The sequence below is a fragment of the Chinchilla lanigera genome, unplaced genomic scaffold (genome assembly GCF_000276665.1).
Source record: "Chinchilla lanigera isolate Chin_1 unplaced genomic scaffold, ChiLan1.0 scaffold00018, whole genome shotgun sequence".
NCBI classification, from domain to species: Eukaryota; Metazoa; Chordata; class Mammalia; order Rodentia; family Chinchillidae; genus Chinchilla; species Chinchilla lanigera.
In genome coordinates, this window is record NW_004955419.1 from 5,003,806 (window position 1) to 5,021,244 (window position 17,439).

The following is a 17,439-nucleotide window of genomic DNA, read 5'->3' on the forward strand; positions in this document are numbered from 1 at the left end:
AATAAAAAGAAATAAGTTATTTCTTCATTTGCTAAACTTCCTTCAGAACAGACTGAATTTCTTTTAATAATTGCCACCAGTTTAGCTGGGGAGCTGGACATACTGTCTTGCTGGAAATCCCTCTTAGCTGCTGAATTTTAAAAAATGTAAATGACATAATGAGATAGGAGAGTAGGGAGTAGCAAAGCTGGCTGGGAAAGTAGGCACGATCTGTTAATTACAAGATCCCAGACACATGCGCACAACAGTTCCCAATGCAGAGCCCATGGGCCTCGCCCAAGAACTGGAGCAGGTTTTCAATAGGATGGCCTAGACCTGAGGCACAGGATCCCAGCACTGTCTCTCAGGACCTGTATATAGAGGTTCTATAGGGTTTCCTGGAGATCTGGATAACATAAAAGGAGAGGCAAGCCATGAAGAGCTTGCTATCCTGGCTTTTTCTCATTAGTTGGCAAACCACTTTTAGAAGCAGGCTGCCTGAGGCTGGAGATTTAACACAGAGGTATAGTGTCTGCCTGGCATATGTGGTCCTCAGTTTGATTCCCAGTTACACCCCCACAAAAAGCAGGCTACCTGGCAACAATGATGTTCTTATTCAAAATTCTCCAAAAATTCCTTTCACATTATTATAACAAAGTCTGTGTTATCAAGTCACACAAGGTTCTACAAAATCCAACCCCTATCTGTCACTGGATCTTGTCTCTTACTGATTTTTACTATGTTCATTCTGCTCTAACCTCTACCTTTAGGGTCTCTATATGTACTGTATTCTCCTGTGAGTTCTCCTCATTTCACTTGGGTCTCAACTCCAGGGTCATCTCAAGATCTTCTCTAAATTATCATATGTCATTTGCTCTTTTTTTTATTTTCCTGTAAATATATGAGTGGAAGTAAGAGTGTTTTCAGAATTTTGCAATGGCTTTTAAAGGTCAATTAACTATAACCATGAAGTCATTCACTCTTTATCAACATATTCTTTATTTTTCTTTACAGCACCTAAATTTACCCAACATTTATTTTCTTAGAATCTATTTCCCCTTTAGAATAAAAGCTCTAAGAGGCCTGGAGGCTTTGCTTGTGTTGTTCCCTATATCCCTACTACTTAGATTAATATTTGGCAAATAGTCATTATTCAATAAATACTTGTTGAATGAGTAGATGTAAACAAGAATTGAAATATTTTAAAAATTATTTGTATTTTGAATGACAATTTTAATAGCTAACCTTTTTTATTTATCTCTACAAAAATCAGAATAACAACGTATGGGAAAACAGTACTTTATTAGAGAAAAGATAGAGAAAGCAGGGTGTGGTGGTGCACACTTGTAATCTCAGCACTCAGGAGGCTGAGGCAGCAGGATCACTGCAAGTCTGAAATCAGCCTAGGCTACAAAGTGGGCTCAAGGCTAGCCTAAAATGCATAGTGAGACCCTGTATCACAAAGACCCACCCCCCCAAAAAAAAATATAAAGAGAAGTGGTCAAAGACCAGATATTTTAAATTTTGTTTCAGTAATCCTACACCTTGCTGGGTGTGGTGGCACAGGGCTGTAATCCCAGCACTCGGGGAGGCTGTGGCAGGAAGATTGTTGCGAGTTCAAGACCTGGGCTACAAAGGGAGCTCACGGCTGACCTGAACTGCACAGCAAGACCCTGTCTCAAAAAGACAAAAATAAATAAATATATATAATAATCCTACACCTTATTTTTATTACATAGTACTGATGACTTATGAGTACCTTATGTCACATATAAAAGGTCCAGAAGAAATAAGCACCTCTAATTCAATGGGAAAAAAAAATACTAAAATTATAAATGTTTATAATGTAACCACTAGTCTTGACAGAAGTATTATAAAATTTAGGTAGGAGAGGTTAGTCAAAGTAAAAATCCTTGACCAAATCTCAATTTCTCACTATGTGTATAACTCTTAGTAACATTATTAAAAAAGAAGTAACTCCATGGTCTTCTTTTCCTCATATCCCTTTTTCATTAAGGCCAAGTTTTGCAATGGGCTAAGCAAAATAAACTTAGGTTATAAAGTTTTACCTTGAGTCCTATTTTTTCATCATCACTTCCATTATTTGTAGACGGTGTTTCATCTCCTTGCCTGGAAACCAAGACAAAATCTTCACTATTAAGAGTAGATACTGAGTCTGAGGAGACACTGATTTTCCCAACAGAAGCTTTGTCATCCATAACTCAAGAGTGAGGCTCAACTCATGAATAAGTATTTTTTAAATGCCTGAAAAAGAAAAACCATAAAGATATATAGAATGGCAGTCTAATTCTCACAAAACACATATAGAAAAACTTAAAAAAAAAATACTTCCAAAATATTTTTCCTGCATATACACCACATACTCCATTTTGATAATATGGCAATTTTATGCTATTCAGAGTCAAAGTATTTCAGATTTCAGGTAAATAAAATATATTCTTTTCAAAATAACCTGCCTACCTGCAGTAATTTCCTTGGCATATGTTGCAGCTCCAGTTTTAGCCTCTAAAAAATATGGAGTACTAAACTTCTGTTTTCTGTCCTTTAATTTGTAAAGGGATACACACAAATGAAATGCCCTTAGTTACTACGAAAGCATAACAACTAAAGTTTTCCTAGTGTTACTAATACTTAAATTTAAAATTGTATCATGAAAAAAAGAAAAAAATTTCTATCATGGTTTTAACAAAGAAATGTCATGTTAACACCCAAGAGAGATAAATTCAAAGCAGGGCAAGAATGAATCTAGAGCTAGCAAGCATCTTGCATAGCAAGAAATCAGATATCCATTATATACTCAACTTCCCCACACCACCATTTCTTAAAACTTAACTCTATGAACATTATCCAATAAATAAAGAGTTTAATGCCAAAAACTGCCAGAAAAAATTATAAATATGTGTCACTTATGAAAAGCCTCTGAATTATTTACTGACTCCTAGAATAAAACATTTATCTACATTTCAAAACTTAATTCTGCATACTTTGTAGCGATGTTTCCATTTGGTTGCCAACCCATCAAAGGAAGGACACAATATACTCAGAATCCTAACCAATTAAGAAAGTAGCTATAGCACTTTGTTAATCACACTGTTAAGGCTGTGAAAGTCTGTTTAATTTCTCCAGTTGAATAGTCCTGATTTATGCTTTGGATTTTTAATTGAATATATATTTATTGAGTGCATACCATGTGCCAAAAACTGTTTTCCCCTCTAATACAAATAAACAACAGGCAGCAGGAATTACATAATCTCTGAGTTTTAAAGTTGAGAGAAAATATAGTAATCATCAGTATTCTTAAACAGTTAAAGAGCAACCCCAAGAGAAGTAAGGTCATATAACTACTGTACTTATTTACAACAGAGGCCAGAATTCTGGACCCTCTACTGGCTTCTATTTCCATTAATTCCCCTTCCTGCAGGCTCTCACTGGTCTACATTTTATAGGACCAAATTTAAATACACAGTGTGCTTGTCAAAAATACTGTTAAAAAATGGTCTTCTGAGCCAGATGTGTAATCCCAGCTACTCAGGATGCTGAAACAGGAGGATTGCAGGTTCAAGTTCAGCTTGGGCAACTTAGAGACACTGGATAACTTAGTGAGATCATGTCTCAAAAAGTAAGGGCTTACAGCTGGGTGTGGTGATTCATACCTGTAATCCCAGGGCTCGGAAGTCCAAGGCCAGCCTGGGCTACATGGTGAGTTCAAGTTCAAGCTGGACTACATAGTAAAACTCTCTCAAAAAAAATAAATAAATAAAACAGTGACAAAAGGGAGTAGGCCGGTGTGTTGGCACACACCTGTAATCCCAGCCCTGTGAATCGTAGCATGCGGGAGACTGACGCAGGAGCACTGCTGTGAGTTTGAGACCAGCCTGGGCTACACAGTGAGTTCAAGGCAAGCCTGAACTAAATAGCAAGATCCTCTTTCAATCAAATAAAAGGGGTGCAGGGAGCCTTGCAATGTAGTTTAGCACTTCCTAGATTCGATCCCCAGTACCATGGGGGACTGGGCAGGTCTTCTGAAAAATTAAAAGAAAAAAGGTATTTTAATTGTTCAACAAATACTTATTGTACATCTCATGTACAAAAAGCAAGCTATAATAAGTAAAAGAAAGTAGACTTTTGCCCAAGAAGAGTTTGTAGTAGAGAACAGGCAAATTATACAGGCTAACAGTTACTGATTTAGGTTATCAAAACTTACAGGAGCACAGTGAAACGCTTGGTAAGGATATATACTTTCACACCTCCAGGTATCTGCCCTCATCAGGTCCTCCTCCTAGAGTCGTTTCCTTGATTCAGGATTTGGGCAATTCCAAATTGATGTAAACCTCCTCCTCTTAATAGTTGTCTCAGTCCACTTGCCCATTCTCCAAAGTCAAATCAACTGCTTCCCTTATTTCTGGTCACACAGTATTTAACATTTGAATTTTTAAAGAATTTACTATTTTGTAATCTGACGTTAAGTGCCTCTCATCCAATCTTCACACCTCTATTTTCCTATTTCACATTACCTCTTGTGCATTTTTGTTCTTATTTACATTTTCAGTTTCTCACACCAGAGAGATAATGTGATATTTACACGCACGTTGGATTATTTCACTTAAGATTGTGTTCTCAAGATCCATCTATTTAACCATAAATGTCTCAATTTTATCTTTCTTTATGGCTGAGTAATATTCCATTATATAAGAAAACCACATCTTTTTTATCCATTCATTGGTTGATGGGCATTTAGGCTGCTTCCAAGATTCAGCTATTACAAACTGTGCTGCTATAGACAACGGTGTGCACTCTTTTACATAGGAGAAAATTAAGGATTACAGAGAGGGTATAACTTGTTTAAGGTAATGTAACTAGATAGAGGCAAAGACAAGAAATTATCCAGTTATCTATGACTCTAAAAGCTATGCTCTATTAGATAATGATGCTTTTCTAATACCATAAATTTGGATCTTTTTCCCAAACAGTATTGAATAAAGGAGTCCTTTTCTCTTTTAGAATGTGTATTTTAAGTTAAGTTTTCATGCTTCCTTCATCTTTTATCATGCAGTTAATATTAAGATAGCAGAAGACCTGGAGAAGCTGTCTAAAGCTATGATTTCAGAGACACTAACAACTTTCTGTAATATTCTGGATTTATCGTGCTGGCAAAGTTTGATACTGAGATGCAGAAGATTGAGTCTAAAATCCGTATGTCTCACCATATACTACTTGAAATCAAAATGGATCAAAGATCTAAATGTTAAAACAGAAACACTTAATCTGCCAGAGGATAAAATAGGTACAACTCTTGAAGACGCAGGCAGTGGCAAGGCCCTTCTGAATAGAACCCCAATTGCACATGAAATAATACAGAGAATCAACAAATGGGATCATATCAAATTAAAAAGCATCTACACAGCACAGGAAACAACCAACAGAGTGAAGAGACAATCTACAGAATGGGAAAGGTTTTTTTTTTTTTTTTTTTGCCAGCTATTCCTTGGGGATTAACATCAAGAATATAAAAAGAACTTTAAAAAAGACCCCCTCCCAAACAAAAGATCCAATCAAAAAGTGGGTAAATGAACAGTCACTTCTCACAAGTACAAATGGTCAATAACTACGTGAAAAAAAAGCTCACCAGCGCTGGCCATCAGAGAAATGCAAATTAAAATTATACTGAGATACCATCTTACCCCAGAAAAAATGGCTGTAATCAAAAAACCTACAAACAAATGCTGCTGAGGATGTGATGAAGAAGGGACTACTACACTGTTGGTGGGAATGTAAACTAGTACAACTACTATGGAAATCGGTGTGGAGATTACTCTAAAAACTAAAAGTAGAAATTGCATTTGACCTAGCCATTCCCGCCAGGTATCTTCCTAAAAGAGTTAAAATCATCATATTATAGGGATACATGCATACCCATGTTTATAGCAGCACATTTTATAATACCTAGATCTTGGAAACAGCGTAATGCCCATCAACAAATAAGGTAGTTATACACAATAGAGTACTATGTTGCCATAAAAATAAATGTGAGGCATTCACAGATAAATGAATGCAACTTGAGAAAATAAGTCAGACATACAAGTTCAAATATTGCACGGTTGCTCTGTATGAGAAACACTATATAAATACATATTATATATATATATACACATATGATATATATATATTTATATACACATACAAATAAAGAGTGAAAACAGAAGAGTGATAAATAGGAAGCAGGGAGTTCAAATATTTCCCCAAATTACATGTTCCACTGTCTTAAAATTATTTTAATATAGGGCTGGGGATTTAGCTCAGCAACACAGCACGTGCCTGGCAAGCACAAGGTCATGAGTTCGATTCCCAGTACCATGAACAAAACAACAACAAAAAAATTTTTAATATATACTGATTTGTTTCATTTATACAGTACTACAAGTTCACCTTAGTTCAGTGAATAGAATGTGTTAATTATCTGTTTCTTTTTTTAAGAATCTTTTTGGTTTATGTTTTGTATTCAGTAACTACTCTGAAGATGATACATGGTATAATAACTATTGTTATTATCATTATTTGTTTATGAAAATGTTTTATTTTTTCATAAAATATAAAATACTCTGGATTTACAAAGATTGTATTTCAGTATTTATAACACAGAATTAAAATGTGCCGGCTCAAAGTTCCACCCATTTTCTTTGAGCAAGTGACTGGAAAATACATGTTATAAGATGCTTTGCTGTTGGATTTAGCAACTGAATGTACCTGAATCTTTCTGTGGAAATGAGGCTTATCAAAACACTAAGTAGTATAAGAAAAAAAAATCATGGTAATAATTCTTTTCTCCTGCACTTCACGGACAGAAGTAAAGTAGTCTATGTGTTCCATGAGGAAGACTACCCTTTCCCTGGCCTGCACAAGATGCGGTGTACTTCTGGCAATATTCTAGAGATTCACAACCTCTGCCTTAAGCCCCTAGGACTAATTTTGTTTTGAATGCCTAGTTACATCAGTTAGAAGCCTCCTACTTTGATTCTTTATTCTTTAATCTATATAATTTCAGTTTCCATGGACAGTAAAGTATAAATTTTTCTATGGATACTAAAATACAAATTTCCTCCCCTAAATACCCTGCCACTCCCTACCACTCTCCATAGACCTCTCTCATTACCTGACAGACATCCTTATTCTGTTAATCATTTAAACATCATGTAAATTAGAACTTCAGCTCTATTTTTGTGTTTAATTGCTGTATGCTTAGTGGTCTGAACAGCATCTGACATATAGTAGTTGCCAAAATATTTATTAAAGTAGGATAAATGGCAAATAAAGATGAAAAAGAGGAAAAGCTACCCAATGAAAAGGAAAGACCACCTTTTATAAATTGACAGAACAGCAGCTGTATCTGTGATGGTCAAGCAGGCAACTGGGAATGAGGAATAACCCAAGTTAGAATACTGGTTCTACAGGCTGTGGTATAGCTCAGCTGCAGCACACATACTTAGTATCCAAGAGGCCTTAGGTGCCATCCCCATCATCTTACCCCAATACACACATGTGCATAGTCTGGTTTTACTACTTATTAACTGTATGTATGACACTGAGTCTCAGTTCCCATAAAAGAAAATGTTAACTATCAATCTCATAAAACTACTGTAATATGACACGTAACATATGCACAGAACATTGTAAACATTCAACAGTTAAGGCTCTTCACAAACTACCAATTCAGAACAACTTAACGGACATTAACTGATTTATATAATCCAATTTAGAAAATACATTACTGGGGCAAAATATAAAGATTCCTAATTTCATGTTTTGTTTGTATGTAAATAAATACTTTGAATAAAAATATATCATCTGCTTACAATACAAAAAATGAAGACATTATTTCATTTTTACATCCTAACAAATCTGTAAAATTGACAAGAGTAAGGATTTTTATCCCACTTTAGGTAAAACAATACACAATGAACACTTTGGTATCTGATAAGCACCCAGTTTGTCTCTTTTTTATGGAAGTGATAAGCCTAGACCCTTAGACCATGCCAGCAAGACGGCCCTGCTGGTTGAGCCTGTATCAAAGAAAGTTTGCTTCCTTACAATTCTTTCAACACAGCCACTTAAGATGATAATTCCGTTTATTTATGCAGCCTCCGGATCATAACCAAAAGTTCAATTATGGTGTATTTCTTACTATATTTACCCTTTCAATATTTTTATCCTTACCAACACATAGAAAAGCACTATGGATTTTGACTGAAAATTAGCCTTGTGAGATCAAAACTCTTTTATAAACTTCTTGCCCAAATTCACTGCTCTGTGCCATTAAGTGAAAATTTTGTTGTTTTGTTTTTGTGGGTACTAGGACTTGAACTCAGGATCTCACGCTTGCCAGGTAGGCCCTGCACCACTGAGCTATACAGTATCCCTGGCCCCATTAAGTGAAAATTTTATGCTCAATTATGCACTTTTCCAAAGATCATAGCAAAAAAAAATATGCCTCAGTCTTGCTGAATGAAGATTCACAATCCTTTCCAATCTCTTCTAGACCAAATTAATGGGAGACTAAAATGAAAAGCTGCCTCCTAGATAATCAGTGCTTACTTTTTAAAAACTAGAACTTTTTTTGGACAGTACTATTAGATATTTGTATTATTTTTTGTTACTAACATCATTCTGACCAGTAACAGTGACCCTTCAGTGGCATAGATTTGTTGAAGTGAAATTACTAGGAGCAAAAACCACCTCCTAAAAATGACCTACCTAGGTTTTAAAAGGTTATGAATGATGATGGGGGGGAAAAGTGCTAGCGCCCAGTCACTGGTCCAGAGCTTCTTTTACCTCTATTTTCTTGGTTTTCTTGTGACATTCTCTTTTGTTTATTATTTTGTTTACTGAGACTGGATCTTGCTTTACATTTATAGTTCAGGCTGGCCTGCCCCAACTTCCCAAGTATTGGGATTACAGCTTACAGTCATGTGCCACCACACCTGGCAAGACACTCTTCTTGAAGAGGGGTACTAACTGCCATCTCCACCATTTCAGTGTGACTCCCAACACGGAACAGTATCTCTCAAAAGTCTACCTCTCTACTTCTCACCAACTCTCACTGAACTTCCTTTTTGAAAAACCCTGAAGAGCACAAAATTTCAAAACTCAAAGAATTCTTTCAGTTTTTATCTTCTATCTGCTGAAATAAATCAAAATAATGACCATTTCTTTGTGCTGAAACTCTTAGCTCTTTGCTTTGATTTTCCACCCCTGACTACATCTTCTTAGTTCTCATGCAGGTTCATTTCTTCTGCTTATTACTGAAATTCTATCCTCGTTACTCTCTTGACTATCTCATGAGCTAACATATCTTTCTACTGTCTACTGCTAATACTCCAATCTATCTTTTCTCTTGAATTCTACCTGAGTTCAGTGGTAACTCAGTTCACAAACTTAATTTGTTCTATGATTTTTGGAAGATGGCCACATTTGTGTTTGTATGGGAAAGATGGCAATGATTGTGTTGATCACCTCATGCAGAGTTCACAAACAAAAACAAAATTTTGCCAAGCATTTACAAAAGCATTTGTGAACCGAGGTACCACTATATTTCTGTTAAGTTTTCTTTCTTTTCTATCACTATCAAGTGTTTGATGTTTATCAGGCACTACATGTAGTGTTATGGTGAGGAATAAAAGGTACTATTTACTTTCGACACAATCACTGAACAAAAAATGAACTAGTGAACACATATAGCATAGAGGTCAATATAGCAGAGGTATGCAAAGATTATTAGAAGAATACATGACAGAGCTCTGCTTCATTGTATCCCATAGGCATCTTAAAACCAATCTTATGCATCCAAAATCAAACCATCTCACTTTCATGCAACATACAAGCACATTTCCTCTTCTCTATCATGATTAACAACCAGAGAGCCAAAACAAACATCAAAAACAACAACAACAAAAATGAACTTTGATTCTTCTTATTCTCCTTTGGAATTTTAATGGATTTTAGTTTCAAAATATATGCCTAATCTATCCCTTCTCCACCACCCCTCATGTAACTGACACACATTTTATTCTCTTTTAACTTAATTATGGCAATACTCTCCTTTCCTAGACCCTCCATAGTAAGTGATTCTCCAAGTGCCATAGTTACACGATTTCTACAACTTAGGTATGATTCTATATTCCATTCCTCCCTGCCTTTCGTTGTCTCTGACTGAAAACAAAAATTCAAATTCTTTACATTTAGTCTTCAAATTCTACAGCCAATGTAACATTCTAGTTTTTCTTGGTTTTTTTTTTTTTTTTTTTTTGGTACTGGGAATCCAACTCAGGACCTTGTGCTTGGTAGTGCCGCTGAGCTACATCCCCAGCTCTTAACAGCCTAGTCTTACCTCCTTTATCAAACTGTAAGTGACTAAGACAGCATTCATACTGAACATGTGGACTTTTTCCTCTTGTCATTAGTCCCTAAACAATATAGTATGAAAACTTTTAAGACGGCATTTACATTGTATTAAGGATATACAAGGATGTCCATGGGTTATATGCAAATATTATGCGATTTTGGTATGGAGGGGAAGGTCCTGGAACCAACTCCCCAATTACTTTATGAGAGATGACTACTTTTATCAGTGTGTTAGTAGGGTCTAAGTAGTATAACGAAGACAAATGACAAATATGCTATATTACATGCAGGTCACTAGGAATATGGAAATGGATGATGATCAGAATGAAGAGACCCCCAAAAGGCACTACTCTTGGGTATGCCTCAGTGATTTCTATCAAGACTCCCAACTACCATAGCCCAAAACAGTTGAACACTGAGTCATGAAACACACTTTGGATTCCCTTTGAACCAACTACTTTCATCATCTCCCACTCCATCCCCAACATTTTTGTTGTTCAGTCAATGAGCAAATGAGTAAGCTTTATGGAATCTTAAGGGGGACATTTAAATCATCTTGGTAAATCTAAAAAGAAAATAATAATTAATTATTGAGTGTCAATCATATGTTCAACGTGGTACTAAAAATTTTTACATGTGTTATTTCTAATCTTCATACTAATCTTGCCAGGTGGCTATTAACTCCATATGAACTGAAGTTTGGACAGGCTGAGTAACTGGCTTAAGTTCACAGAGAAACTTGTGGAACTTTGTCCAAAATCAAGTATCTACGTGTCTCTGTCCTTTTCTGGGACCTTATCTGTCCTTTCTGGTATCAGTAACTCTCCCTATTCCAATCGTTATGCTGTGCCCAGTTGTACCCTCTAAACACTAATACAGTAAGATTATCCTCTGTTTACAAAAAATAACAAAACAGGAAATAGCAGAAGTCTCAAGATGCTATAGCAGGCCAATTCCTGTAGGGTTTGTAGCTTTTCACATTAAACAGGGATGGGTATAGCTGAGTGTGCTTAGCATTCTTAAGGCCTGGGGTTTGATCCCCAACACCAAAATTAAATTAAACAAACAGGATACAAAGAAGCTACAAAAATCTTACTATATTTGTCTCAACTTTTGTCTTTTTTTTTTCCCTGCCTCTGAACTGTGTCCTTCTACTGGTTTTTACATGTATTTCTCCGTCTATTCCTGAAAAGGGTGGGACAAACTTAGCAAAATTCAATGGAAAACTGTTCCATCTTTAAAAAAAATAAATTCCTTTCCACCACTCCTAATTGCTAAACAATAGACATGTCCTGGCTTTAAGTCTGTCTCTGAATTTGACGGATGGTTCTTTGAATTTTATTGAGCTAAGAGAACCATATTAAGCCGCGCATGGTGACACATGCCTGTAATCCCAGCACTCAGGAGACTGAGGCAGGAGAATTGTTGTGAGTTCGAGGCCAGCCTGGGCTACAAAGAGAGCTCAACGCTCGCCTGAACTGCATAGCAAGACCCTGTCTCAAAAAGCCAAAAAAAAAAAAAGAACCATATTAAGACTTACTAATTTCAGCTTAGTTTTAAAAACCTTTAGTTACATACTTGCAATTAAAAGCAAGAAAAACTAGTTCATTAAGCCACTGACAAATTTTAAAATATAATGTCTGTGATAATTAACTTTTTAAAACTATTAAGTGATATTTCGTTCAATTCTAAATGAACTAAAAAAGATAACCTGAATTGAAAGACTAGGAATTTATAAGGCAAAAGTAAAAGTATTTTTTTTTTTTAATGCTTTACAAGTTGTAAATGTTTTACACTGTTGGTCAAATATATATAACAAAAACTTTCCCACTGTAGCCATTTGTAAATGTATATAATTCTGCAGCATTAAGTATATTCACACAGCCAGGCATGGTGGCACAAGCCTGTAATCCCAGCACTTGGGAGGCTGAGGCAGGAGAATTGCTGCAACTTTGAGGCCAGCCTGGGCTACAAAGTGAGCTCAAGACCAGACTGAACTGCATACCAAGACCTTATCTCAAAAAAGACAAAAAAAAAAAAAGGGTATATTCACACAGTTGTGCAATCACAACTCATCCCTAAAATGTTTTCATCTTCCTCAACTTAAAACCATACCCATTAACACTAACTCATTTTTCCCAGCAGCCACTATTCTCTTTTATGGCTCTACTAACTCCACAGACCTCATAAACAGAATTACAGAATATTTGTTCTCTGTAACTGCTTTATGTTTTTCTATAATGTCTCCAAGACTTATCCACGTAATACCATGTTTAACCCCAACACCAAAATTAAATTAAACAAACAGGATATAAAGAAGCTATAAAAATCTTACTATATTTGTCTCAACTTTTGTCTTTTTTTCTTTTTTTCCTAGCTCTGAACTGTTTCCTTGTACTGATTTTTACATGAATTTTTCAGTTTATCCCTCAGAAGGGTGGGACAAATTTAGCAAAACTCAATGGAAAACTGTTCCATCTTAAAAAAAAAATTCCTTTCCACCACTCCTAATTGCTAAACAATAGACATGTCTTCCTTCCTTTTCAAGGTTCAATAATATTCTATTGTATGTATACCACATTTTGCTCACCCATCAATCCTCTGATAAAAGTTTTGAGTCTTGATTATAGTTTTATGGGATCTTTAGGATAAAACTCACAAAATCAATACAGTAAAGGTGACAGCCAATGTTCCCAGTTATTTCTCATTTTCTTATGAGTAATCAAACCATAATAGGATTTATTTATCTGCAGTGACAAACTTTACTTGAAAAAGTAAAAGTGAAGCGTGAGAAACTGGCTCTGCAGAGGGAACTTGGGCCAAGTAAAAGAAGAAAGAGCAAGACAAAAGCACACCCTGGAGAAAGCAGAGTAGGCTATCTTGAGGAAAGCCTTGATAGCCAGCAGGATTTATTTTTAAGTTTATGTTCTAGTATAATAGGGAAAAAATAGACTTGGAGTTAAATTCCTGGGTTTTCTTTTTATTAAACTTGGGCTATGCTGTGACTCTGTCATGTAAAATGAGGGGATTGAACCTTTTGAATTCTTTTGTAAATATGAGTATACAGAAATGGGAAAAATTATCAGTTGCTTTCCAGCACAATTCATAAAGTGTAAGTAGCTCGATTTTTTATAAATGAAGAAACAATGTCAGAGTCATTAAGTAGTTTACATACAGTCATTTTATTAAATAAGTGCATAACTTTGGAATGTGTATGCCTTTCTGATCCCTAAGTTGCTACTCTCCCTACTATATCTTGATGCCTCTAATAAAAGGTACAAGAGGTAAGAGGTGGGGATGAAACGCACATAAAACAATTCTTTTAACTCTAAACTGATTTGAGTAAAACAATGTTGCCATGAAAAGAATACATACACGGCTTTTCCATGTTCCTATGGCTATTTCAGGAAATAGCATTTGATTTCTTTCCAGAATTCTAGGTATGCTGGCTTTATGCCGCTACAACAAAATTATCTCTAAAATGAATCTCCCCCCACCCCCCAGGCACCAGGGATCGAACTCAGGAGCTTGTGCTTGCCAGGCAGGCGCTTATGCCACTGAGCTATATCCCCAGCCCCTAAATTAAATATTTAAATTGTTATTTGGATGCCATTTCCACAACAGAAACTACCCTTGGGAACACAGGGAAAATTAGCTTAAGAGTAATGTGCTACTCATTCATAAGGTCAGATTACATTTCTGACTAGTATAGACATATTTTTAAAAATCTTTTACATTTTCTGATCAGACTTCTGAAGCATAATATAATTTATATCCACATTTAAAAATATTACTTTTAGGCAGTGAAGGGCTTTCTAAATACTTTTCCTTCTTTTAGAAAATTAGTCAAAACAGTTCCTCCTCATCTACAGTTAATGAAATGATCTATTCCATTTAGAATATCCACTTGTTTGTACTTAGATCTGAAGTATTTGCATATCCACTTCTCTTTATGTGAATTTAATGCCAAACAGTAAATTATTCAATACATGATGAGAACCTAAAGTAAATATGGTTTCTCTTTTCTGTGACTTCTGACTTTTCAGGGGACTGCGTATAACCAAACCAAAAATGTTTAGCAGGGGACACACGTTTTAGGTGCCTTCTGATGTGTGAAGGCCCTGGTCCAGTTACACAATAAGTAACATTTAGTAAGTGTATCAAACAGGAGGTAAGCACACCCTAAGCATTTTACTGAGTCCCTCATACCACTGTAATAGGTAAAGTGTAAGAAAATATAAAATATATAAATATTTACTTAAGTTCCAGAGATGTTTTAAACCTAATTGAAAAGATCTTTTCTTACAACTAAAAATTGAAAATTGTAAAAATAAGACTTTCTGCTGGAGGGCAATTTTTAATGTGAATGTGAGGGTTTTTTCACTTTTTTATTTATTTGGCAGTTATTATTTTATTATTTGGAGACTGAACTCACAGACTTCACACTGAGCTTTGTCCCCACTCCTTTAAAAAAAATTTTTTTCAGACAAGATTTCACTAAGTTGCCAAGGCAGACCTTGAAATTCCAATGCTTCTGCTTCAGCCTCCCAGAGTGCTGGCACTACAAGCTTGCATCACCACCCTGCTAACTACTGTTAGCTTTTGAGGTTATACAGCAATCAGCTTCCTCCAGATTTCAGATAATTCAACAGGTAACTACAATAAGGAAATAACTATGTACTTCGGCAAGCATTTCAAAGATCTACACACAGAAGATCATCTGTCATAGCAAAAGAAATTTACATGACATATTTCTACCTACTCTCACACTCACACTGTCAGAACCACTTTATCAGAATATCTTCAATGTCAGGAGAATTTATTATCTCCATGATAGAAATATTAAAGTGATTAACTCATGCTGCTTCCTACTGTCATACAAATGCCCAACACTTAATCTAATTTAGACTTGAATGCTCTTATTTTCTTTGACTATATTTAAAATATATTCCCCAAGAAAGATTCTGCATGCGAAGTCCTGTAAGTGATACGAAAATCATCCTTCGAAAAGTGAAAACATCGAGGTCGTGAGTTAATTCCTAGTACCAGAAAAAAGAAATCAAACAAACAAACAAAAAAGTGAAAACAAGCTTATAACCATAGCTTGTGGGTTAAAAGTCCCAAAATGTATAAATAAGGGAGAATGGTTTTGAAAAAGTTTAAAAAATAATTATTGCTAAGCTTTGAGTTAGTAACATCATGTTAAAGTTGCCACAGAAACTCATTTGTTAATGCACCTGAATAAATGCAAGACTAGTATAGAGGAAAATGTATTGCTACAAAGACGTAAGTGATGATGCACTCTTCATTAGATATATGGTACACATCAACTATGCATTAACTGCAGAGATACAAACCCCAAATTTCGTGGGACAGCCATGCAATTAAAATTTGTTCCTCATGCTCGAGAGCCAAAGTAATACCTACTACTTAATGTTAAACACGAACTTAAAGACAGGCTTAAGGCTTTATTTTACTCCAGTGATCAGAAAAAGGCACTTGGGTGGGAAAATCAGGTATTATATAGCTCTACTCTGGATGAAAAAACAATTTTCAGAAAATTCTCACTGATGACTACCTCCAATTATTAGGTGTGACCTGCAGAGAGAAGGGAACTACAAGGCCAAATTCTATAACATGTTCATGCTTGCACACTTGCATATTTGGTCAGTCTTTCCACATGAAGAAAAAGTAAGTTATTGGGATCAACAAGAGTGGTTACAATATAACGTCTATCCAATACTGTTCTGGCTTGTAAATTTGAAGAAAAACAATTCCAGAAGACTGAAGGAGGAAAATGATGACCAGGTGACTAACTTTGCTTTAAAAAAAATTACAACAAAAGAAAACAGCTTTCAAGTTGCTGTAGTGTTTCCTTTTGTTTACCAAATATACCCATAAGCATCAAGTCCTTGGCCTTGCTCTAACTATGGAAAACCAGTAAAAGCACCAAAATGTCATGCCAAACTTTGCTTTACATACAATGGTTAAATCAGCACTTTTAAAATAATTTGAGTTCTACCTCCAAGAAAGATTTAAGGCGGCTGTATTTATTCCACATGCTTGTGAACCCTAGTGACACCTGATAATGCTGAAAACTGCAAAGATAATTATGGGCTATGTCAGAACCTTAACACATCGTGTTTTTATAAAGATACTCAAAAAAGCACTGATTGGCCGGGCGTGGTGGCGCAAGCCTGTAATCCCAGCACTTGGGAGGCTGAGGCCGGAGGATCACTGTGAGTTCGAGACTAACCTGGGCTACAAAGTGAGCTCTAGGCTAACCTGAACTGCACAGCAAGACCCTGTCGCAAAAAGACAAAAAAACAAAAAGCAAAAAAAAAAAAAACAAAAAAGCACTGATTTACTAGTTATTTTCCATTGCCTGTCAACTGTTGAAACAATTAGTGGGAAATGATAAGACCTTCAAAGTACAGCTTTCTGGGGCTGGGGATTTAGCTCAGTGGCACTGTGCCTGCCTGGCAAGCGCAACGTCCTGAGTTCGATTCCCGGTAACAAAAAACAAAACAAAACAACAAAGTAGGGCTTTCTTCAGCTGGAAATCTACCCAATAAAAGACAATGACTTCTCGAATCTGGACTGTAAAGTTCAAGTATATTATGTAGAAAATCATGAGCCCTCATATAGATAACACAGAGTGCACATAATACACTTCTTTCAATATGTAGTAGAAGAGACAGGAAACATGTTAGATACTGCAGTAATGTTAATCGTTTGTAAACAAACAAGATACATATATCTTATTAAGATCAAACAGTTAACTGGAAACTGAGCAGTAAACCTTAAATAATGAAAAGGAAGTTTATCGCAGGGTACAATATTGCGCTTTTTTCTTTTTCACAGTAACAGTAATTGAACCCTGGATTCTCCACATGGAACAGAAGTGCTCTGCCACTGAGTTACATCCCTAGCTAGCCCTTTTGAAGATTTTCCTATTGTGAAACAAGATCTTACTAAATTGCCCAGACTGGCGTTGAACCTGTGATTCTCCTGCCTCAGCCTCCCAAGTAGCTAGAATTATAA

General features: G+C 35.7%; 1 protein-coding gene across 6 annotated transcripts in view; it reads right to left on the bottom strand.

Moving 5' to 3' along the window:
• Window positions 1-17,439, bottom strand: part of Rabgap1 (RAB GTPase activating protein 1) — a 161,632-nt gene that overhangs the window by 134,007 nt on the left and 10,186 nt on the right. For 4 of the 6 annotated variants that reach the window (XM_005382509.2, XM_005382508.2, XM_013513144.1 and 1 more), the window contains one exon: window positions 2,049-2,244. The exons of 1 other annotated variant lie outside the window; for it this stretch is intronic. In XM_005382509.2, the coding sequence (XP_005382566.1) occupies window positions 2,049-2,198 (150 nt within the window). In that variant the 5' untranslated portion in view covers window positions 2,199-2,244. Of the gene's footprint in view, window positions 1-2,048; window positions 2,245-3,801; window positions 4,023-17,439 lie in introns of all 6 variants that reach the window. One more of the 6 variants, XM_013513145.1, reaches the window with a different exon arrangement.